The sequence below is a fragment of the Melopsittacus undulatus genome, chromosome 3, assembly GCF_012275295.1.
Source record: "Melopsittacus undulatus isolate bMelUnd1 chromosome 3, bMelUnd1.mat.Z, whole genome shotgun sequence".
Taxonomy (NCBI): domain Eukaryota; kingdom Metazoa; phylum Chordata; class Aves; order Psittaciformes; family Psittaculidae; genus Melopsittacus; species Melopsittacus undulatus.
This window is the reverse complement of record NC_047529.1, coordinates 82,451,709-82,474,453: the sequence shown is the minus strand read 5'-3', so window position 1 is coordinate 82,474,453 and position 22,745 is coordinate 82,451,709. Positions and strand designations below refer to the sequence as shown.

Genomic DNA, 22,745 nt, shown 5'->3' with positions numbered 1-22,745 from the left:
GCTCCTTGCCCTCCCCGTGAATCATGGAATCCCCAAACCGCCCCCTTACCCACTGGCACCCAGGTGGGGCAAGACAAGGCAGGGGTTTCCATGGGGACGGCGGCAAAGAAACGGGGCGACCACGTCGCACTCACACTTCCCAGCACACACGGGGCGGACTTTTCCCCCCACGCCCAGGTAGGAAGTGGTGTGAACGGAGCGTCCCCCGACGGGACGGGGGAGGAAGAGGAGGAGGAAGTGGGCATGGTGTACAACCCCTCCATCCTCCTCGACAGCCGGGGCGGGGTGCCGCTATGCAAATAACCCCTTCTCTCGCAGCCAATAGGAGGGAGAGCCGAGTTGTGGGGGCGGGACTTTGCGGGGGGGGGACGGACGGACGGACTAGTGCTTGCCTCGACGGCGCGGACACTGCTCTTCAGCGAGTCCCAGCAGTAGAGCGGGGAGCCGGGACGGTGAGGCCTGGCTGCGCTGCACTGCGCTACACTGCAGTGCCCGGGGTAAGTACCTGCGGGGCCGGGGAGGGCGAGACGGCTCTTTCCTCGGGGTCGTGCGGGGCTCCCTCAGCCCGGGCACGCCGGTGTTCTCTGCCGCGACGTGAGCCCTGCCGTGCGCCCGAGCGCCGCTCAGCATCAGCTGGGGTTCGCGGGCACCTACTCTCCCGCAGCTGCTGCGGGACGGAAGGAGGGCAGCTCTGGGCCGGGCTCCAGCAGTGGTAGTTAGCCCATCCGTTCTCCTGCTGTCGGGGAGAGTCCCGGTGCACAGCCAGTGCTCGGCAGCCGGCCCAGCGCAGCCGGTGAGGCGGGAGGAGCCGCGGGGCTTTCGGAGCGCCTTGCACCTCAGTTTTGCGTAAGAGTAAAGGAAACTGCTCCGTATCAGTCGAGAGGGGAAGCCTGAAGCCCGACGGCAGGGAATGGGGCTCGGGCTTTTGAGTCCAAAGGCACCTTAACTGCCGTCGGGTAGCTCTGGTCCCTCAAAAGAGGTGAAAGGGGTGGCTGGAGTTTTGCAGGATGGGGGAAAACCAGAGGCATCTTCAAATATGAGTCTCCTCATCTAGTCCCAACAGGCATCTGCATTTCTATGTGCCTCGTTTGTCTGGCTTAGCGAGCATTAACATTTCATTAATAGCGCTCATATATGGTTATGAATAGCTCCAGAGCAGATTTTGAAGAAATTCGTGTTTATATGCAGGGCCAGATCTGTGAGTGGGTGCAAAAGTAGCTGTTCTTTGATTGTTTCCTATTAACTGGTATTAATTTCCTTTCCTGCCAAGAAGAATTCATACTTGTGTATGTCTGAGATAACTGTATGTAACTGTGTGATACCAGGAAAGGAAATGACTAGAAGAGTAACACTGGCCTAAAACAGACATTCACACTTCTTGTTCCTGTTCTTTAGATGGTATTTTAGGAACCAGTTTTTTTAAGCTGACAGGTGTCAAAATGGCAATATATGACTTTGTAAGAGGAGAATGCAATTTGAAGGATGCTGCTTTCTTACCAGTGGTGTTTGTTGCTGTTTAAATGTTTTTGGTTTTGTTTTTTTTTATATATTGAAGTGGTGAGACTACAAGATGACCATAGCTTTTTGTTCTATTATTCAAAGGTTTAACAGACAAACAGACTAAAGATCGTCCTTAAGAAAGGATGGTTTAGGTGCCCAACACTTCTGATTGCCTTTTTCTCATCTTTTTTTCATTGGCTGCCTTGTATGACCACTGCTCTGAAACTGAAATTGCACAACAGGTCATACAGCAAATGTATCTGGTGTTTTGGCTGAGACTAAAACTGCAAGTGAACCTCTGTTCTCATAAGAGATCTTCATGAAGCATGGTGCATAAGATCTCTTGAGACATTAAAATGGGGATAATGTGATAACTGTCATCTGAGCACTGCCGATAAACATGATGCTGTGGAACACACAGCTGCATATTATATAACAGTCATGGAGATTTTGGGTGCTGTGGGGTTAGGCTTCATGACTGACACCTTCCATTATAACAGTAACCAAGGTCTGCTCCAAAAGGAAAAATGGTAGCTGTCATGATGCAGATAATATTAATATAGAGGGAAAAGAATCTGCTGAGTGAAAAGAGTCATCCACATTGCTCCCCAGCATAGGCAGTGGGCCTGTGCTCATACATACACTGAGCTGGACACAGTGAGACTGGGAGCAGTTAGCTCAACACAGATCTTGTGTGAAACAAATTGATTACTTCATGTTTCCAGTGCCAACACAGAGAATAAACTGATCATTTCTCTTTTTATAAAAGACAAATCTCTTATATATTGGAGTGCTGTGTCTCTGTCCCTGGTCTTCTGCATGAAATGAACATAATTCCTTCAGCTCCCCTTCCTTCAGGGTTGCATTTTCTAAACCATATGGAGACAATGCCCAGTATGCTCCAACTTTCCCAGTGTGTTAATGGGTACAGGATGCAGTATTCCAACTGAGGCCTTACCTATACCAAGCACAGTAAAACCAGTCCTTCCCATGCCATCTCTCATATAAGACGTTTCATTTTTTACAGTGGCATTATATTGTGAACTCGGTTTTTGGCTTGCAGTCAGCTATAACCCACCAATGCTTTCCTGCTACCAGGAACTAGGTGTTCCCTACTATGTAAATCTATGTTAACTTCTTCTAAATGAACTGTACCAGGCTCATCTCTATTGAAATTAATTTTATTTTTGTTGGTATTTTTCTTACTTGCCAGTGTAATTTATCCTCCCCTCTGACAGCAAATGCTTGCTTCTGCTCCCTTCTAGTCCAGTGCTTATGTTTGGTTCCACTCTCCAAGCTGCTAATGGAAATACAGATAGATAACCTCTGAGTGTGACAGAAACCCATCACAGTGCTGGCATATTCAAAAGCAGTTCTGACAGTGAGAAGACAACTGCTGTGTCAAACATGATGGTGCTGGAATGGATACATTTTCCATTATCTTTTACTTGTCCCCGTGATTTTCTTTGACTCTTTGGTCATCCCTGTAGTGCAGAGATGACAGCGCCTGGTGCAGAAATTACTGAGGCAGTGTTAATTTGAGCAAACAAGCTCATCTCAGCACCAAATGTGGGGTTACCACCTGTTTGCAGTTTTGCAGAAAAGCCATTTCTGGTCACATTTGCATTTTGGACTGCCCCCAAAACTTGCCCTCCATGTAAGCCATCTCCAGTAAGAAGCATCATTCCCAGAGAGCACCAGCGCTGTTCCTGCCTAGGGCTGTCTCTTGGGAACCCCTTTTTGGGGAGTGGGGGAACTCTGCGTGAGAGGAGCAATGCGGTTCTGCAGTTTCTACATCTGTTTTGATAGCTTCTGCTGATTGTTTTCGAGCATCTTAAGTGTCTCATCTGGCCTATCACACAGTGTTCAGCGCTTCTCATCTAGACCATATTTCTGTAGTTTATCAAGAGGGAAAGATGTCACATCTCTTGACCTCAGAAGGCTTTTCAGAAGGCTTATCAGAAGGCTTATCATGCGCGCAGCTTTTGCTTTATCTGCTATGACAGTTAACATGTTAATTGCCAAGATTATTCCTGGAAAACATTTACAGAACCCAGACAGTGCTGAACTCTACAGATTTTTCTGCTACACCTTCCCTCTGTGCCAATGTGTTAGTATCAAATCACTTATTTTTCAAAGCAAGAATAAAGCTTGTTTGAGCTTTGTATATGCCCAGTCAGGAACGCATTCTCTAAGTACCACTGGCCAGTGTGTCCCTACTCTATATATTGTCTCAACTTGTCTGTACCTTGAACATTATGAATTATGTCAAGTAATTGCAATAAAGCCTGACAATGCCTGACATGTCTTGGGGCTGAGCTGTGGGTATGTATGTGTGGCTGGGAGGTTGTTTCCTAACTGAAACTGTTTTGGTCCGGTTACAGTTGTGTAGATTTTGCAGTGAAATCCAGAACTGAGCCTCATGTGTACTGGCCCACATAAACAAATACCAATAAAACACCCTGTATTTAACATTAAAGGGATTTTTTAAAGAGCATTTAATCTCAGATATTAACACTGCATTACAAGCTTTAAATATATGTGCATTTTAAAAAGTAATGCTGTTGTGCTGATTTTAAAATGTCTGTAGAACGTGTTGGTTCTGACTGATGATCACATGCAGCCTCATATTTCTACTTGGATGCCAGCATAATGTCTTAATCACCTATAAATACCACTGCGTGGCAGCAATAGTAGTTACATAAATGTGGTATGTAACTATTTCACTGAGTCAATGTATTTCAGGGAAGCTGAGGTAATTAATTAGATAATGTATGTACTCACAGCACTGTAGTGACAGCACTGCCTGTGAGCGCGTCGTGTGATTTCCTTGCATAGTGACTTGTAATGATCCCAAGCTGTAGTAATTGCCAAGAAATACATGGATGGCTGTCTCACTGTTTATGTTAGTGGCATGGTTCTCTCTTAACTATTTGCCAAGCCCATGGAGGTACAGATTTTGCTCCCCTAGCCTCCAGGTAATTTTTACCTGAAGACCTTAGTGTTCCCTATGGCAGGAAGGATGGGTATGCTGCAGTACTCAGCCTAAAAGCACACTGCACATACTGGAAAACACTGAATGAAGAGTGATGTGGGATTGGTTTTCTCCCCCCTGAGTAAAAAATACAATCCCATGCATGTTCAGATACTCTTTGTAACGGTGTTCCGGTTTTTGGCTAGCTGTGCACATTAAAACTGATTGGAGTCAGCTCACAGGTCTCCAGGATACCAAGGATTTAGCAGGTTTTCAATGTCTGCAGTTGCTAACTGTATATTATATATAACATAACAGAATATATAACTATAAATTCTGGTTTTAACATCCTTACGAAAAGGAAGTGGCTAAATTTGGGGTGTGCATTAGCCTTTCCTGTCCTTAACTTCCATTTTTACACTGAAGCATGATGACTGCTGCAGAGAGAGTTCTCAATTTTGGTAAGGGTTCAAACAGTGCAAATGGAGACTTAACACTTTTCAGTGGGCCATCTAATGAAGGTGGAGAAACTTTTGTCTGCTGCCCTAGTACAGCCGAGTTCTGGTACTGATGTCTGTAAAACCTGATAACCAGTCTATGGAAAGCACAAAGATGGTTAACCGCATTGAATACATTTGGGAAGTACAAGATGTACCCTAGATCTTTGAATTTGTAATATGCTGTCATACAAAAATTGAGAGTTACTTTATGTGGAAGAGATTCAATACTGGTAAAGAAACTGAGTGAAGTCAAAGAAGAACCTTCAAAGCTATCAATATTCAAGCAATTATTACCTCATTACTTTAAGTTAGAGGCAACAAACTATTTGAATGCTAATTTTTTCCCTTTGGGCCTTTCCTAGCCTTTAAAGTAGGAAAGGAACCACTGGAGATGTGCAGATTCTGGCAACTGCAGAAATAGCCTGCAAAGAATAAATAACTTGTTCTTGCACAAATAGAGAAGTGGACACTTCATGTGAGCTTTTGGAAAAGAAATATATGCAACTGCATATATTTCTGACTAGGGTGACTGAAAGTATAGAGGAGGTATACTGCTGTATGCAGTCTTTGACAACATGAAGTGGGTAATATCTATTAGTCTTCAAATACATTTGCAGCTTCTTGCTGCATTTCTGTAGCTTTGTAATTGGTGCATTGTGTTAACTGATGTATTTTCAGTCCTGAATATATTTTGTCTATTTTTAAACATTGCCCAATCCAAGAAACTCCAGAGAAGATAAGTTCTGACTTTCAGTGTAGCCGCAAAAAGATTTTGAAATGCTGATGTCTGTCATAGTGCTTAATATTGGAGTTACAGATATGATCTTAAAACAGCTCCAGAAGGGAATCTGTCCTAATAATTAGATTATTATTTTTGTAATTTCCTTAAGCTCCTATAGATGAAAAGAAAGAAGAGAGAAATTTGAGAAATTCAAGCCTGCTGTTCCACCAATGATGGGCATGATTGGGAAATCAGGGAATTTAGTCTGAAAAGGTGACTAGAATTCTGCTGTGAGCCAATTAGAAGCTCTTGTGGAAAGAGGGAAACCTATTGTAAACAACAGTCTGTTTTCAAAGTTAATTAATATTATTATCAAATCCATTACTGGACAACAGATAGCAGGCGAAATTATTAAATCTGGTCTAAGACCATTGTTTCCAAACCAGAAAGATACTAGAAAATTATGAAAATTAACTGTTTCAGCTGCATTTAACACTTCTTTTACCTATATATGAATTTTTGCTGCCACAGCAGCATGCTATTTCTTTGTAATGGAGTGTGTTCGACTTAGCTAGTCCATCTGAATGGATTTACGCCACTACTGCATCCTCTACAGGCAGTATGGGAAGTTACTGGAATGTGGTGATGCACACTTGGAAATGAAGTAATTCTGCTTAGGAGCTGGTTATTTCCCAGTTGTTCACCACTTGTTTCTTGTGTCACATCTATTGTGTGTTATCCAACCAAAAGCACGTGTCATTCAGAGACAGGATGAGCCATGTGGGTTTGTAGGGGAGCACAAAAGGACTTCTTCCTTCTGAGAGAAAGAATTGCTGAGATGATAAATTATTTTTAACTGGCTTCTTTTGAAGTATCTGTTGTTCCTCAGATAGGCCTCTTCAGCTGAAGTGAAAGCTTCATCTTGTAAAGCCCTACTCAAGGATCAGAAGGATTACTGACTGGACTTCTGGTAATCCACAAGCTAGTGTTAACTAGTAGCTGCCTTTTATGAGCGCTGTAAATAGAAAAGGCATAAACTGCCTTCCTTCCCAGTAATGAAATTTGGATGATGTGCTGAAACTGCAGCTTTATTTCACCGTTTGTCCCCAAACTGAGGTGTAGATAAGATACACAAATGTTAAAGCTGAAATAAAGGTGTGCAACTTTTTTGTTTCTATAGAAATAACTTTTCATCTTTATGTTATTTCTATGTTGATAACATTAGCACAGCAATGCCAGTATGCTCTGCAGGACTCCTATTGGTATGTGTGTTGGGCTAACAGAAAAGGGTTTTACGTGTATGCAGAGGTACAGATTTTCAGAGCCAGATGTTCCTTCCCATCTGAAGTCCCATATCACACAGAGTTGTATGGGCTGTAACATCTCATGTCTTTCTAATGCATCATGGGAGAGCTAGTCATTATGGTAATTAATACCAAGAAGTAGCATGCCAACATGAAGAGTACTGAACACGTCCTCAGCTCACTGTATGTACTTGGTGCGTGTCTGGCTTTGAAGTTGTAACCTCTACAGTCATTACCTAGCTTGTATTTCCTGTGTGTGACAGTGTGTGTTTGGGTGTACACACCATGATGGACTGCAGAAGGAAACTGTTTTTTATAGGGATAGATTTAGCTAGCTCAAAAATACAAACATGGAAGGATATGTTTCAGTTTGAATATGCACAGTATTTTAGAAGAAAATCAAACTAGCAGCTAATCTATTAAAACACACACTCTTAGAATTAAGGTATTTATACTCTTGGGGCTGTTATTCCAGAATACAGAGCAGTTGGTGTTTTGATACTTTAATGTGTTAGCTGTATGTTAAATAAACCTGTGTTAAAGAAATAAGTGCTAAATATTTAGCACTCATGGTCAAATTCACCAACTTTTGACGTAAAGCTGAGTACAAGAACAATCTGGACTGGACTTTTGGATGTTGTATAATCCAGCCCCCCTCAAAATACACACACAGGCAGTTCAGGTTGGTGAGGGTCATGTCCAGTAGAGTTTAGAGTATCTTCAAGGATGCAGATTCCAAAACTTCTCCTGGCAACATTTCTAGTGTTCCTGAAAGTTTGGGAGGGATTTTTTCCCCCCTTTTCCCCCCTTACTATGCAGCTGGCTTTTCCCTTGTTTTCACTTGGGTTTGTTGTCTCTTGTGCTGTCACTGTACATCTCCATGAAGGGTCTTCCGTTGCATAGCACAATTGGTGCAACAAGATCTCCCTTAAGCTTCCTGTTTTCCAGGCTAAACATTCCCAGCTGTCTCAGCCTCTCCTCATACATCAAGTGCTTCAGCATCTCTGACCACCTTGGTGTCCTCCCCTGGGCTCACCCCAGTGTGTCCATATCTCTTGTGCTGGGGAGCCCCGGCACCCACACAGCACTCCACAGGCGGACTCTCAGGTGTCAGATGGAAGGGGTCACTTCCCTCCACCACTCTCGCTGCTCCAGCCCAGGATGCTGTTGGCCTCCATTGCCACAAGGGCGCATTGCTTACTCATGTTCAACTCGATGTCCACCGCCACACCAGCGTCCTTCTCTGCAGAGCTGCTTTCTAGCCTGGGAGCCCAACTTATACTGCTATGCTTATACAGGCCCTGTATGAAAAGAGAGATTGTTGCTCATTTTAAAGAATTAGCGCTGGGATTATCCTTAACAACTAGTAATGCACTATATATTAATACATTGGTGTTTTAATGGCAAGCAATGCTATCAACGTGTAAGCAGATGTAAACTTTCCTGAGTAACAACAGCATCTGATAAAGGAGGTCAACCTTTCTAAATGCTGCTCCATTAAGCTGCAATTTTTCAGATATCTGTTCCCCCCCTTCTTTCCCATGCTTGTTTGTGCATTTGTTTCAGCTCTTTAGTGTCAGTTTTGTCCCTGATACTATCAGAGGAATGCTTGGAAGTTACTGTCCTCCCTTGGGAAGCTCTGGTTCCCCCATGTTTGAAATGGGAATTTGAAGCATGGAAAGACCTCTGTGGTGGTACTGCATTTGAGCCTACTGTTTTTCTTATGTAAAACTCCCAAATTTTTGCCAAATTACGAGTTTCTCAAAGCAGCAGTTTACAAGTGTCCCAAATAAATTTACTGTGTTCCTTGAGGTAAAGGTGCTCAAGAAAGTTGAAATCTAAACATTTTCGTGAACCTCACAGGTCTTTTTGGGTAAATATTACAAATGCTTTCCCATAGAATAATTGAGTATGCTATGGCACAAAGCTGAATATTGCCCTCTGCAACTTGTAGTGTTTGTGGCCTAATATGATACTAAAGTACAGGCAGAAAGTCGTGTTTTTTTTTTTTTTTTTTTTGTCTTTCATCCTGTCCAGGAAATGTATACAGATAAGGAAAAGCACCTTGAAAATGTGAAGGTGAAGTGGGAAGCTGGCTAAGTTGTGCACTTTAGGAACAGAGAGAAAACAACAGGACTTGGGGACAATAAAAGAAGATGTCCAAAAGTCCCTGATTTTGCAGAACTCTAAAGTCAGGCTTGAAGAGGTGGCATCCTTTGGTTAGGAGCCATTACCCTGATGGGCACAGGTCCTCAATGCAGAGTTAAAAAATCCTAATGTTGACTACCTTGAATGTAAGCTTTGGTATGTAGTTTCAAATAATGTGGCTTTTACAGCTAAGCACATAGAAACCAGGAAACTCCAGGTGGAAGATTCTCAGTGCAACTATAATTTGATTCTTCTATTCACATTTAGAATTGGATTCTACTGGATCTACTGGTCACTGAAGTTGTGGATGATGCTGTACATATCATTGGAGACAAGCTTCTCATACGTGGCCTCACTCCATGTGTTCATTCACTGATGTCCAGCTTTACCATCTTACCCAGTGAAGTCCCCAAGGCTTGCAGCAGGGTTCAAAGACAGAAGGAGCTGACTTCTGAACGCACCAGGTACGAAAAACTGTGCTTCAGGTGTTTCAAGTGGGCATCATAGCTTATCAAAAGTGATAATGTTGTACTTGATCACTCTGGGCTGAAACCTGTGTCTGTGAATGGGGCTCCTAGGTCTGCCTCCCCGAAAAGACTGTTACGAGCTTGTGGAACTTCCCAGAGGCTTCACAGGAGAAATCCCTGAGGAAATTTACAGTAGTAACATAGTAAGTGAGATTATCCCTCTATGTTGTACAAGTTTTATTCAGCACACACAGACTGTAGGCAAAGACTTGATGGAAGTGAAAGGACATAGGCCAGTGTCTAACTGCATGATCTCCCTGTGTGTAGGCAATACCATGGTCTGAGGCCACACTTGGCAGCTCCTTACTTTTCTTTTAATGCTTGACTTTCTAACCTTTCATGTTGTATTATAAAAAAAGCATTATTTTTACAGAGATGCTGCACAATTAGTATACACATGAACTGACTAGCATTAGTATCTTCTTGTTATTTCCCATGTATTTCCTTCTCCATTTCTTCCTATTTTTTTAATCATCACCCTTACATAGTTGTGGGTGAGAAAGACAAGGTGTAATTTTTATTTTTCAGAGTGGAGAGAAGAAACCCTAACCTTAACCCTAACCCTATTCCTACAAAATCATGAGTTTATTACATGGCAGCTCTTAGTGTGTTTTTCCGTTTGTGTTTTTCAAGCACAAACAATAAAGTGTAATTATGTTGAGCCAGCTGTTAGTCTGGTCTCTGTGGAAGGCTGATAAAATATAGTTTTTCTCAAGTTCAGGGAATGGTAAGCACAAAGGCAACATAGTCCTACACACACGTGAGTTAGTTTACATGAATGGCACCTTGCTGCTGTGGACTGTCATTTTAAAGTCATAAAAAACCATTGTGTGCTGTTTCCAAACGTAGATGCTAAACACAAAAAGAATAAATTGCTGAACACAGCACACAACAGTTCAAGGATGAGGCTAGAAGTAGGATTGTCAGCTTTAGGGAAGCCAGTAAGAGTCATTACTGCAGTCAGATGAGCAATGTGAGTTGAATCTATGTGGCTTATGTTTTAAATTCAATTATCTTACATGTGTAGATTCCTGAATGAAGGCTATTCTGTCAGGATATTAATGGACTTTATTGATTTACATTGCTTGTAAAAGAAATGGTTTAAGTTGAAATTCACTTTTTTGCTTCAATGTAAATGTGATGGAGGCTTCTCAAGACCAGTATATACCCCACAATGAAATATATGAGCCCAGGGTGCTGTACTTGTGATGGAATCTTTCTCATCTCCTCCCTAACATCTTTAACAGGTTGAACAATCCCATGAAACTGATTATAAACTTGCAGTTTTAATTCACATTAGATCTAGGCCTATTCTCCTGGGCATGTAGACATGTGGCTTTTCTTAACCTGGGAATAACTGCTGATTCGATGAAGGGGTGCATTGTTCATGGTGGTAGCATGTTTGTAAATGCTGTGAAGATACTTTAATTCCTGAAAAACAAAAATGAGTCCTGCAGACACAGAGATCTAGAGATGTCCTATTTGGTGTTGATTCTTAACATAGTTCTCTTTCTTACTAATTTAAATGGGACATGGGAGATACAGCTTTTGTGATGGGAAGTTTCTAGCTTAAACATACTTAAATGAGACTTATGCTTTGTTATCATGTAACTGGTCTGTGCAAATTACTCATTCTATGTTTTTTTTAAATGAAATTTGTAGTTAAGTACATGTGAAGCAAACACATAGAAAACAGATCCCAATCTGTAACAATGGTGTTACTTTATTCCTCCAGCAGGATGTTTCCATCATACAAAAAAATAAGGGTTGGGTGGATGGTTTTGCTTACAAAATGCTGCTAGCACTGTGTTGTTTTGTCTGATGCTCGGTATGCTATGGTCAGTGGTTGCATCTGGAGGCCCTAAATGTGCCTTTGCTTTATTTATTTATTTATTTATTTAACTATTTATTTATGCTACCTACCTTGATACTTTCACACCATTTCTCAAAACTTTTTTTTTTTTCCCAGTGCTACCCATAAATGCTATTTCTGGCTCTGAGAGGCTTCCTAGTCTTTCCTCAGGAAAAGCAAGCTTATAATGACAAAGGACCTGTGACATTTGGGGCAGTTGATATAATGAAGGGTCAAGATCTAGAGGAGAGTTCTCTAATGAGCAGCGGTGGGAAGCATTCAGTTAATAACACATCTACACGTATTGACAGCTGAAGGCTTTCTATCAGTTTTCATGAGTTTGGTTTTTATCTCCAAGTGAAAGACTAGCATCTGCAGCAGGGGAGGACTGTCTAATTGAACTTTTGGATTTGTCTTCAGGATTTGTTGTCTTATCTCTTGAACTTTTTTAGATTCTAAGTGTTGTAGTTTCAGGAAGAGGGTTCTAGCACCAGTGTTTTGTATCTGAGATCCATCAGTGTAAAACATACAATGAACAAATTAAATATCAGTATTTTGGGTTACCTTTGATGTAGATATGTTATCTGTGATCCTTACTGGTCCTTTCCAGCTCAAAGTATTCTATGATCCTCTAACAAGATGAATTAGAGATGTGTGCACATCTATGGAGGTATAATATAGCAGGCATCACAGAAACATAGTGGGGTGGCTCCTATGACTGGAGTGTTGGAATGGAAGGTTAGAGACTCTTTAGAAAAGACAGGCCCGGCAGGCGGGGAGGGGGAGTTGCTATTTATGTTAGGGATAGGCTGGAGAGTATGGAACTCTGTCTGGGGACAGGTGATCAGTTAACATAAAGTTTGTGGGTCAGGGTTAAAGGGAAAACAGCGATGGGACACATTACTGTGGGGATCTGTTACAGACCGCCTGATCAAGAGGAACCTGTGGATGAAGAACTCTACAGACAGATAGGAAAAGTGTCGTGCTTGCAGGCCCTTGTTCTCATGGGGGACTTCAACCACTCTGATATCTGTTGGAGGGATGGAACAGCCCGGCACAAGCAATCCAGGATGTGCCTCAATTGTGTGGAAGACAACTTCCTTCTGCAAGTAATAGAGGAGCCGACAAGGAGAGGTGCCCTGCTTGACCTCGTTCTCACCAACAAGGAAGGGCTGGTTGGAAATGTGACTCTCCAGGGCAGCCTTGGTTGCAGTGATCATGAGATGGTTGAGATCGAGATGCTCAGGACAGTGAGAAGAGCATGCAGCAAGCTCACTGCCCTGGACTTCAAGAGACCAGACTTTGGCCTCTTCAGGAACCTGCTTAGCAAGGTTCCATGGGATACAGCCCTAGAGGGCACGGGGGCCCAAGGACTCTTGGTTGATATTCAAGGATCACCTGCTACAAGCTCAGGAGTGTTGCATCCCAACTAGAAGGAAGTGCAGCAGGAGGGCCAGGAGACCTCCTTGGATGGATAAGGAGCTGCTGAGAAAAATTCACAGGAAAAAAAGAGGCTTATAAAGGTGGAAGCAAGGACAGGTGGCCTGGGATGAATACAGGGATGTTGTCCAGGAAGTTAGGGACCAGGTTAGGAAAGCTAAGGCCCAGTTAGAATTAAACTTAGCTAGGGATGTTAAGGATAACAGGAAGGTATTCTATAGGTATGTAGCAAATTAGAAACAGACTAGGGACAACATAGGCCCCTCTGGAACCTATCAGGAGAACTGGCTACACAGGATTTGGAGAAGGCTGAGGTTCTGAATTTCTTCTTTGCCTGGGTCTTCACTGGCAAAGGCTCTGACCACACCACCCAGGTCTTGGAAGGCAGACACAGGGACTGTGAGAATGAAAAACTTGGGCCCACTGTAGGAGAGGATCTGGTTCAAGACCATCTTAAAAACCTGAATGTTCACAAGTCCATGGGCCCTTAAGAAATCCATCCGTGGGTCCTGAAGGAGCTGGAGAATGAAGTTGCAAAGCCACTGGCCATCATATTTGAAAAATCATGGCAGTCAGGTGAAGTTCCTCATGACTGGAAAAAGGGAAATATAACCCCCATTTTCAAGAAAGGGAAAATGGATGACCCAGGGAATTACAGACCAGTCAGTCTCATCTCTGTGCCTGGCAAAATCTTGGAGCAGATTCTCCTGGAAGGCATGCTAGGGCACATGAAAAACAGCAAGGTGCTTGGTGACAGCCAACATGGCTTCACTAAGGGGAAATCCTGCCTGACCAATTTGGTGGCCTTCTATGATGGGGCTACAGAACTGATGGACAGGGGTGGAGCAGTTGATGTCATCTACCTGGACTTGTGCAAAGCGTTCAACACTGTCCCACATGACATCCTTGTCTCTAAATTGGAGAGACATCAATTTGATAGGTGGACCACTCAGTGGATAAAGAACTGGCTGGATGGCCGTACACAAAGAGTTGTGGTCAATGGCTCAATGTCCGGCTGGAGACCAGTAACGAGTGGTGTCCCTCAGGGATCGGTGTTGGGACCAGTCTTATTTAACATATTTGTCGCTGACATGGGCCGTGGGATTGAGTGTGCCCTCAGCAAATTTGCCGATGACACCAAGCTGTGTGGTTTGTTGATACGCTGGAGGGAAGGAATGCCATCCAGAGGGACCTTCACACACTTGTGAGGTGGGCTGATGCCAACCTGATGAAGTTTAACCATGCCAAGTGCAAGGTCCTACACCTGGGTGGGAGCAATACCAGGCACAGCCACAGGTTGGGCAGAGAAGAGATTCAGTGCAGCCCTGCGGAGAAGGACTTGGGGGTGTTGATCAATGAGAAAATGAACATGAGCTGGCTTCAGTGTGCGCTTACAGCCCAGAAAGCCAACCGTATTCTGGGCTGCATCAAGAGGAGCGTGACCAGCAGGTCGAAGGAGGTGATCCTGCCCCTCTACTCTGCTCTTGTGAGATCTCACTTGGAGTATTGTGTGCAGTTGTTGTGTCCTCAACATAAGAAGGACATGGAACTGTTGGAACAAGTCCAGAGGAGGGCCACGAGGATGATCAGGGGACTGGAGCACCTCCCCTATGAAGACAGGCTGAGAAAGTTGGGGCTGTTCAGCCTGGAGAAGGGAAGGCTGCGTGGAGACCTCATAGCAGCCTTCCAGTATCTGAAGGGGGCCTACAGGGATCCTAGTGAGAGACTATTCATTAGAGACTGTAGTAACAGGACAAGGGGTAATGGGTTAAAACTTAAACAGCAGAGGTTTAGACTGGACATTAGGAAGGAATTCTTTACTGTAAGGGTGGTGAGGCACTGGAATGGGTTGCCTAAGGACGTTGTGAATGCTCCACCCCTGGCAGTGTTCAAGACCAGGTTGGATGAAGCCTTGGGTGATATGGTTTAGTGTGAGGTGTCCATGCCCATGGCAGGGGGGGTGGAACTAGATGATCTTAAGGTCCTTTCTAACCCTAACTATTCTATGATTCTATGATGTAGTTATTATTAGTTATGAACTTTCAATACTTGTAAACCAATATTTTATTTACTTTAAATTTTTTTCCTTCTCTTCCTCTATTTACAGGCAGAATGAAAGACCGGCTAAACGAGCTGCATGAATTAGCCAGGTTACACAACCAACAGTTTACTGAAAGTGAGGATGATGAAAATTCACCCCACGATGTTCTGCTTTATGAGACTGATTATGCCTTGGAAATTCTCCATAACGACATAGAGAACATCCGGACAGAAAATGACTATCTAAAAGAGGATGTGAAGAGGCTCAGAAAGCAAAACAACCGCTTTCTTACTTCCATGCGCCGTTTTAGTAGCATCAAACGAGATACTAATTGTATTGCCAGAGACATTAAGGCCCGTGGAGAAAGCATCCACAGGAAACTTCACATAATGAGAGATTTCTGTGAAGATGCAGTAACAAAATATGGGGCTATGTCTGTTATTGCCAGGGTAGCAAAGAACCACTATGTTGACCTCATGCACTCATTTCAGGGAGCCATGTTTGAATACAATGCAGCAGAGATGAACCAACGAGAAAACTGCAAGATTCGAATTCAGCGGCAGCTAGAGATAATGGGCAAAGATGTTTCTGGCACCCAGATTGAGGAGATGATTGAGCAAGGCAAGTGGGATGTCTTCTCTGAGAATCTCTTGTCAGAAGTTAAGGGGGCTCGCTCAGCATTGAATGAGATAGAGACACGTCATAAGGAGCTTGTGAAGTTAGAAGGTCGCATCAAGGAAGTTCATGAGCTCTTTCTGCAGGTGGCCCTACTAGTGGAGGAACAGGCAGACACGTTTGATGTCATTGAGATAAACATGCAAAATGTTGAGGACTATGTAGGAGAAGCTAAAGAGCAAGTGAAAAAAGCTTTGGAATACAGAAGAAAACACCCCCTCAGAACAATTCTCTGCTGCTGCTTATCCTGTTGCAGAAGATGACTGTCCCACTGAAGCTATCACAAAATCAGGCATTCATTCCAGTGACTTTTTTCTAATGGCAACCCCTAGAAATGGGGGACTATTTTGCAGTTGAATTTGTTCATTTTTTCCCTAAATGCACTGAAGGCTGTTCTATCTGAGGCCTCCTAGAAATGTTGATAGAAGTATTTTTAATCTGTTTTTAATTGAAATGTACTCTGTTGCTGTAACTAGAGGTGCAAGAAGATCTCTGCAGTGATACCTGTTTCAGATAGGCAGCAAAGAGGAATGAATGACAGGCTGATAACTCAGCCTAGAGAAGATCAAGAAGTAACTTTATTATTATTTGTCTAAGTGACTCTGCAGGTGGTGCAGCCTTACCGCCTGGGGAGACACAATACACCACAGAATCAGGTTTCAATTTTAACTAGTCTGGAGCCTGCTCAATGCAAATACTTGAACAGATTTTCACTCTGTTCATTTGAGAAAATACCAAGCCCAGTAGCAGAAGCAGGACACAGAACTAGATTCTATTTCAACTTGATTTCCACCTGAATCTTAACAAATGTAACTGCACCTTAAATGACAGTATGCACGTTTTGCTCTGTTTGTGTACAAGTGATCGCTTTTCTCGATTTTGAGTATCCATAACTTCATCCAGCATTGCAACACTGAGGCATCTCACTGACTTTTAACTTGAGCCACTGTCTGTACTCTCAATTTCAAAACTGCCATGCTTTTATGCTTCTAATACATTCTTCTGCCAATGAACACTTCAGCCAGAAGAGAGGCATGCAGTGGCCTTCTGCAGCAGCACACACAAGAAGACAACTGTGGGGGAATCGAGAAAGCATTTTAGGGTTTCATGTGCTGGCACATACACACGAACTATTTTAGTGGAAGGATTATCCTGTCAATAGACTTATATTTTTTTTAATAAGAATTAACATGGATTTTTTTTTACATCTATTTTTAATAATATGAAGGATTATATTTATTAACATGCAATTTTACCGTACAAAACCAATGATTTTTCTCCCACTATTAGGAAATCTCCACCTGGGAAGAAAGTAGACATATTTCTTCCAAACACCCAAAGAAGACAGAAAACAACATTTTAATGTCATTTCAGTGCTCTTTTAAAACTTGAAAGTAATTTTTCGTTTTGTGTAAAGGGAGTCTGGCCAAACTAGATTTAGAATATGAGGAGGTAATAGAAAAATTGCCGCCCTGGAAACCACTGAAAGTCATCAGTGAAACATGTATTCATGAGGTCTGGTGAGTGATTATAGCTCCTGCTTTCTGGAGGTTTTCCACGTATTATATTTCTAGGTGGCTTCCTGATACACTGTGATCTATTGCTGTCCTTTGAACTAATGCAGGACATTCTTTTTCAGAAGTTACTGTTTTTTTTTTTTAAACTGCTGATCCTATTTGTACCTATTTTAATAAATATACTTAAACATTTCAAATATTTTGTATTTGGGAGTTTTCCTCAGGAGATGTGCATAGCCACCTCCCTGCACCAATCAAACTTTTTTCTTCTGATCTTTTGAACACTAATTTTATATGTGAAAAAACACCCACACATTTTGTACTGTTTATATTGGTACAACAAAATAAATTCAGCTTCCATGCTTTCATATCCTAGTGGGAAATGCTTCTTAGCCAGATGGGCTTTTTTACAGAAATAAAGAGCTCTTCTCAGGCACTGAAAGTCTCTTTTGCTGAAGCACCTGTTTTTGATAACATGGAAGAGTAAGGAATGCCAGTCTTCTAAACTAGAAGATATTTTGATAATCAGTGATGTCCTGCTTATATCAGTATTATGCTTGCCTGAGGACCTCTCCAACAACCCCATGTTCAAACTTGAAGTGGGAGAAAGGAGGGTGTTAAGCTGGCACCATTGCCAATAGCTTTGGTGCTACTCAAGAAGACAAAGTAATTTATGCCGTAGGTATTGCCATTCAATGGAAGTCAATGGTACTGTGCATCTGTAGAGAAATACCCTAAACCTCTGAGGGTCAGCATATGGGCATGAATCAATAAGGAATGAAATATGTATTTCATTTTGTCTACACATTCTTAGCACTCAGAAATGCTTTTGATAGAAACATGTACATATGTTTTTTGTTGGTTTCTTTTTTACACATCTGTATGTCTACACACGTAATAAAAGATTTCATAAGAAAATCTGAAAGTGTAGAGTGTTGTATATTGAATCAGCATCTCTGAGCAGTTTCTTGCATTGTGAAAGTTTAGTTTAAAAGCTGCTGGACTGATCTCTGAGTTGATGAAAGGAGATTAAACAATGCCTAAAAAAGGTCCTCCTAATATTTGTTGCCACAGTAAATCAAATATGTTGTATGAGATAGACTTACTATAATATTTCCTATAAAACCCATGAAAAAAATAAATTTCATCTGTTCTAAAATGACTCTCTACTGCAATAAAAAAAAAAGTCTATTCTGGCAGTTCTGAGAGATCTTGATGATTTCATTAGTAGATATGCAATGCTTATACTTGATCTTTAGTCTGATTTGAGGTGCAGGTAAAGAAAGCAAAAGCATGAGGAAATCGTAATTGCAGACCTTCTCTCCAGTCTGTTCCTGCAAGGAAGAAACTGAGAATTATTGAAATACCAGCTTGAGACCCTTTAACAAATTTTAAGTCACATTGTGAATAGAGGCACTTAAAAACTTATTTCCAGTAACTGAAGAAATGGTTCTCTTCCTTGCAAACATGTTCATTGCTTAATACTTTGTGGGGTTTTCTATCTCTCAGTTGTGTAAGAAATGACATGTTGCCAGCCCACGAGCTTGCGTAGTCACAGTTAAACAGACTGTTGAAAAAAGCTGATCACACTATAGTTGCAAAGACTCATGCCACACAGGATGAGTGGAAGAAGATGATAAAAGTAGCTCGAAGATATGTTAGCACACTAATAACAGAAACTGCAGAATGAACATCTTCATGCTTGCTGAGGAAAGATGCCTTTTGCTCTGAAAGTCAGCACAACTCCTATGGAGATATATGTGGCATATTCCATGGGTTGGTTTTGAATTTTCCCTCATGTGGCTGACCCTATAGCTGGGTGTGAGGGGAAAATAGTTAAAATGTAAGGGTTAAAATGCAAGGGTTCAGCTTTCAGGGTTGTTAGTTTGGTTTTGTTTCCTACTGAAAGCAGTAAAAACTTCACAAACCTCCCCTACCTCTTTCAAATCTCAGGCCTTCCTGAAGAGAAGGAAAGAGAGAAAGGAGAACTGGCAACCAGGCACACCTGGCTCCTTCTGAAAATATAAGAGAGAATTGCATAAATATAAAAGAAAAAAAAATGCAACCTATTACAAAATATAATGTTTGATATATAATGGTGAACTTCCTGGATATGTGTCTTGAGTATCCATTTCATCTTTTGTTTTACAGAATCATAGAATAGTTAGGGTTGGAAAGGACCTTAAGATCATCTAGTTCCAACCCCCCTGCCATGGGCAGGGACACCTCACACTAAACCATATCACCCAAGGCTTCATCCAACCTGGCCTTGAACACTGCCAGGGATGGAGCATTTACAACCTCCCTGGGCAACCCATTCCAGTGCCTCACCACCCTAACAGTAAAGAATTTCTTCCTTATGTCCAATCTAAACCTCTGCTGTTTAAGTTTTAACCCATTACCCCTTGTCCTGTTACTACAGTCTCTAATGAATAGTCTCTCACTAGGATCCCTGTAGGCCCCCTTCAGATACTGGAAGGCTGCTATGAGGTCTCCACGCAGCCTTCTCTTCTCCAGGCTGAACAGCCCCAACTTTCTCAGCCTGTCTTCATATGTGAGGTGCTCCAGTCCCCTGATCATCCTTGTGGCCCTCCTCTGGACTTGTTTTGATTTGGCTTTTTTTTTTTGTTTGTTTGTTTGATTTGAGCTTTTTGTTGTTATTGAGCTTTTTGTTTTGTTTTAAATGGATTTAATTTTAGAGAAATGGCAGTGCAACAATCGCTACTTCAAAGCAAGGGACCCAGACTATGGACACATTCACACGCTGTAGCAGGCATCTCTCTGCATGTGTTTTGGGAGAAACTTCTTGAAGTAAAGCTATAGCTCTATGTTTAAGACATCTTTGTTCTGGAGGCTGAACTGAGTAGCTAAGCTAAGCCTTTCTAATCTAACCTACATTAAGGATGTTTTGAATGCACAGCCCAAGTTGTATTTTTTAATTTCTTGAAAACAAAACAGGTTCTCTATATTTTTGAAACATAGGAGATATCTGGAATTTTATTTGAAAAGGAAGGCTACACGTGGTTGTGCTTCCATCTCTACGGAAGTATCGCAGATATGATGAAGGCAGGAAATGGTATCATTGAACAGATACTGCATGTGGTGATTAATCTATTTCCGACACAATGTGATTGGCACATGGAGCCATGATATTTGTTTCTCTAATATGTAAGAAGGAGATAGCAGATCTATCTTCTTCCATGTTTTTAGCATAGTGTCTTCGTAACAGCTAAGCTGAAGCCAGCAACAGCTGGTGGAAGACTGCTCCACTGTTACACGTTACCTTAGAGCGCATACATTGTTAGGGCACAAAGTCTTGACAGGAAAAAGTAACATTTTCCTATGTTTCTGAGAAATAATGTTAGATAACAATAGAGAATGAGATAACCTAACTGATGGTATTTCTCTACTCAATGCTTTGCTGCAAGGCACAACCCTACTGAACAGGGAGCAGTGTTAGCCATGCTATGATGCACATTCTAAGCACATGATACAGCATGATAAGTTCCAGAGAAAGAGCTGTTCTTTCACGCACGGGCTCCAGCTACTGATAAAATTAAAGGAAAAGAAGACGTGAGTTTCAAATTTTTTCTTCATTTACGCAAAATGTTAACAATTCACTTTTATTGTATGTGAGAAGTATTTTCCTTCACTGGCATGCCTTGTGTATTGGGGGTCTCTGAGCCGTAACAGGCTGAAGAGGTTAGGCACCACCTGCACCGGCAAATTCACAGCACAGACCGCTTACAAAGAGTCAACCACAACCAAGGGTGTCCAACAGCCAAGCCGGGTTATGTGCGCCTGTTCTTACCAGGAAGCAGCTGCCCCCCGCCTTCCTCCTCCAGTTTGCCAGAGGCTGCCAATTTAGCCTTCCCAGCCTGTGTTGTTCTGAGTTTCTCATCCCTTGGGGGCAGGTTCGAAGGTGGCAAAGTTTAGTGGGATGCAGGATGACCATTTTCTCCTCTGGAAAACGTTCAGCAAAGATGGCAAGAGTGGGAGCTTGTGCGGTGACAAAGCCAGTGATGGTCCACTTCCCCATTCCCACTCCTACCCAGGGAGGAAGGGCAAACTCCCAGTGCAGGAAATAGGTGCTTTCATAGATGATGCATGTAGTGGTGACTGGCAAAAACAAAATCTTTCCTCTGCGGTATCTTTCCCTAATGAAGCATACTTGATAGCTTCAGACTCCGTTGTTTCTGGTTTTCTTCTACAAGAAGCAAGGGAAGAGCTACTGCGTGAAACAGCTGGCCATAAATAAGCTAAACGCCAATAGCTAACACCGCGTTTCCAGAGAGCACCTCTCAGCTGGTATTTCACCCGGCAGCATCGCCCGAGGGCAGGGGAAGCGGGCAGAGAAGCGCTGAGCTGTTTCACTTTTTAGTGCTTTGAGCCTTACAGGCGCAAATTCTACCCAGCCCTCTCATTCCCACGACCAACCACGCCAGCACCTCGCCGCCCCCAGGCTCTCCCACCGTCCTCGCTTCAGTGCGCCCATGGGCCCGCACGGACCGGCAACCCCCATCCTCTCTCCGCGCCCCAGTGCCACCCGCGCTCTCCCCTCAGGGCCTGGCCGCGCAGCCCCAACCCTGCGCACCTCCCCCGCCAGCCCCCAACCCTTCCGCTTGGGCCCTCGGTCCCTCATGGGCCCTACGGCGGAGCAAGGCCCCCGGCCCTGCCCGCCCGCTGCCGAGAGGGGCCGCTCGCGGCCGTGGCCCTGTGCGTTCTGCGCGCTTCCGTGCAGGAAATCAAGGCGGGAGGGCGCCGGCCGAGGGTCGTGGGCAGCGGCAGGGTGGGGGGGAACGGGAGGAAGCTCCGCCTTGGATGTAGGAGCGGCTCGAAGCCGCTCCGGTATCTGCACCAGGATGGCCGAGTGGTTAAGGCGTTGGACTTAAGATCCAATGGACGTATGTCCGCGTGGGTTCGAACCCCACTCCTGGTAAAAGTCAAGTTTTTTTTTCCCGGAGCCGTGCTGCTTTGCCGGGAAGGGCGCAGTGCCTGGGCTGAGGCACGGCCGCAGGGCGCTGCCGACCGCGGCGGGAGGCAGCGGGGAAGCGGCGCTGAAGCGGGCGGGGGCGGGCACTCGGCCTGTGGAGCAGCCGCGCCGCTGGGCCGGCGAGGGCGGCGTGAGCCGGCTGCGACTGACGCAGGCCTGTCTGCCCTGGCCGGCCGGCTGTGCTGGGCCGCTGGGCTCTGCATTGAACACCGCAACCTTAGCTTAAAGTTAGTTGGTTTCACAACTTAATTCTGAAGCTTTTATATAGTATATGTATATATTATCTATATACGCGTGTATGTATATATACGTTTTTTCCGTGTCTCTGGCAGGCCGCTCGGGCCTGGCTCTCGGTGGCACCGTGGGTGTCACAGCCACGCTGTCATCGGCGGCGCGACAGGACTGAGGGTGGGGGGTGACGTGCTCAGGTCGCTGGGTCCCTACCGCACAGTGGAGGCTCCCGGGCCGAAGGAGCCGCGGCACGTCGGAGGCCCGTTCCCGGCGGCGGTGGGTGTCGCAGCTCCCCGCGGCGGGACAGGGCGCTGCCCTTCGG

General features: G+C 43.7%; 1 protein-coding gene and 1 non-coding gene across 4 annotated transcripts; both read left to right on the top strand.

The window, feature by feature from the left end:
• The first annotated feature begins 374 nt into the window (after positions 1-374).
• STX11 (syntaxin 11) lies at positions 375-18,119 on the top strand. Of its 3 annotated transcripts, XM_031049858.2 has the most exons (4): positions 375-497; positions 9,415-9,611; positions 9,726-9,817; positions 15,074-18,119. In XM_031049858.2, exon 4 carries the CDS (start codon positions 15,079-15,081, stop codon positions 15,943-15,945), a length of 867 nt encoding a protein of 288 aa, XP_030905718.1. In that variant the 5' UTR covers positions 375-497; positions 9,415-9,611; positions 9,726-9,817; positions 15,074-15,078; the 3' UTR covers positions 15,946-18,119. The 3 variants fall into 3 exon arrangements, with proteins under 3 accessions (XP_030905718.1, XP_030905716.1, XP_030905717.1); XM_031049856.2 differs by lacking the exon at positions 9,726-9,817; XM_031049857.2 differs by lacking the exons at positions 375-497; positions 9,726-9,817 and adding an exon at positions 9,088-9,303.
• A 3,936-nt stretch (positions 18,120-22,055) lies between these two features.
• Positions 22,056-22,138, top strand: TRNAL-UAA (transfer RNA leucine (anticodon UAA)). Its single transcript has one exon. It is a non-coding gene; the product is annotated as a tRNA-Leu (tRNA).
• Positions 22,139-22,745: the final 607 nt, after the last annotated feature.

Bases quoted from the DNA above. Each gene is read 5' to 3' on its own strand.
- STX11 (XM_031049856.2), top strand. From the start codon at position 15,079: ATGAAAGACCGGCTAAACGAGCTGCATGAATTAGCCAGGTTACACAAC.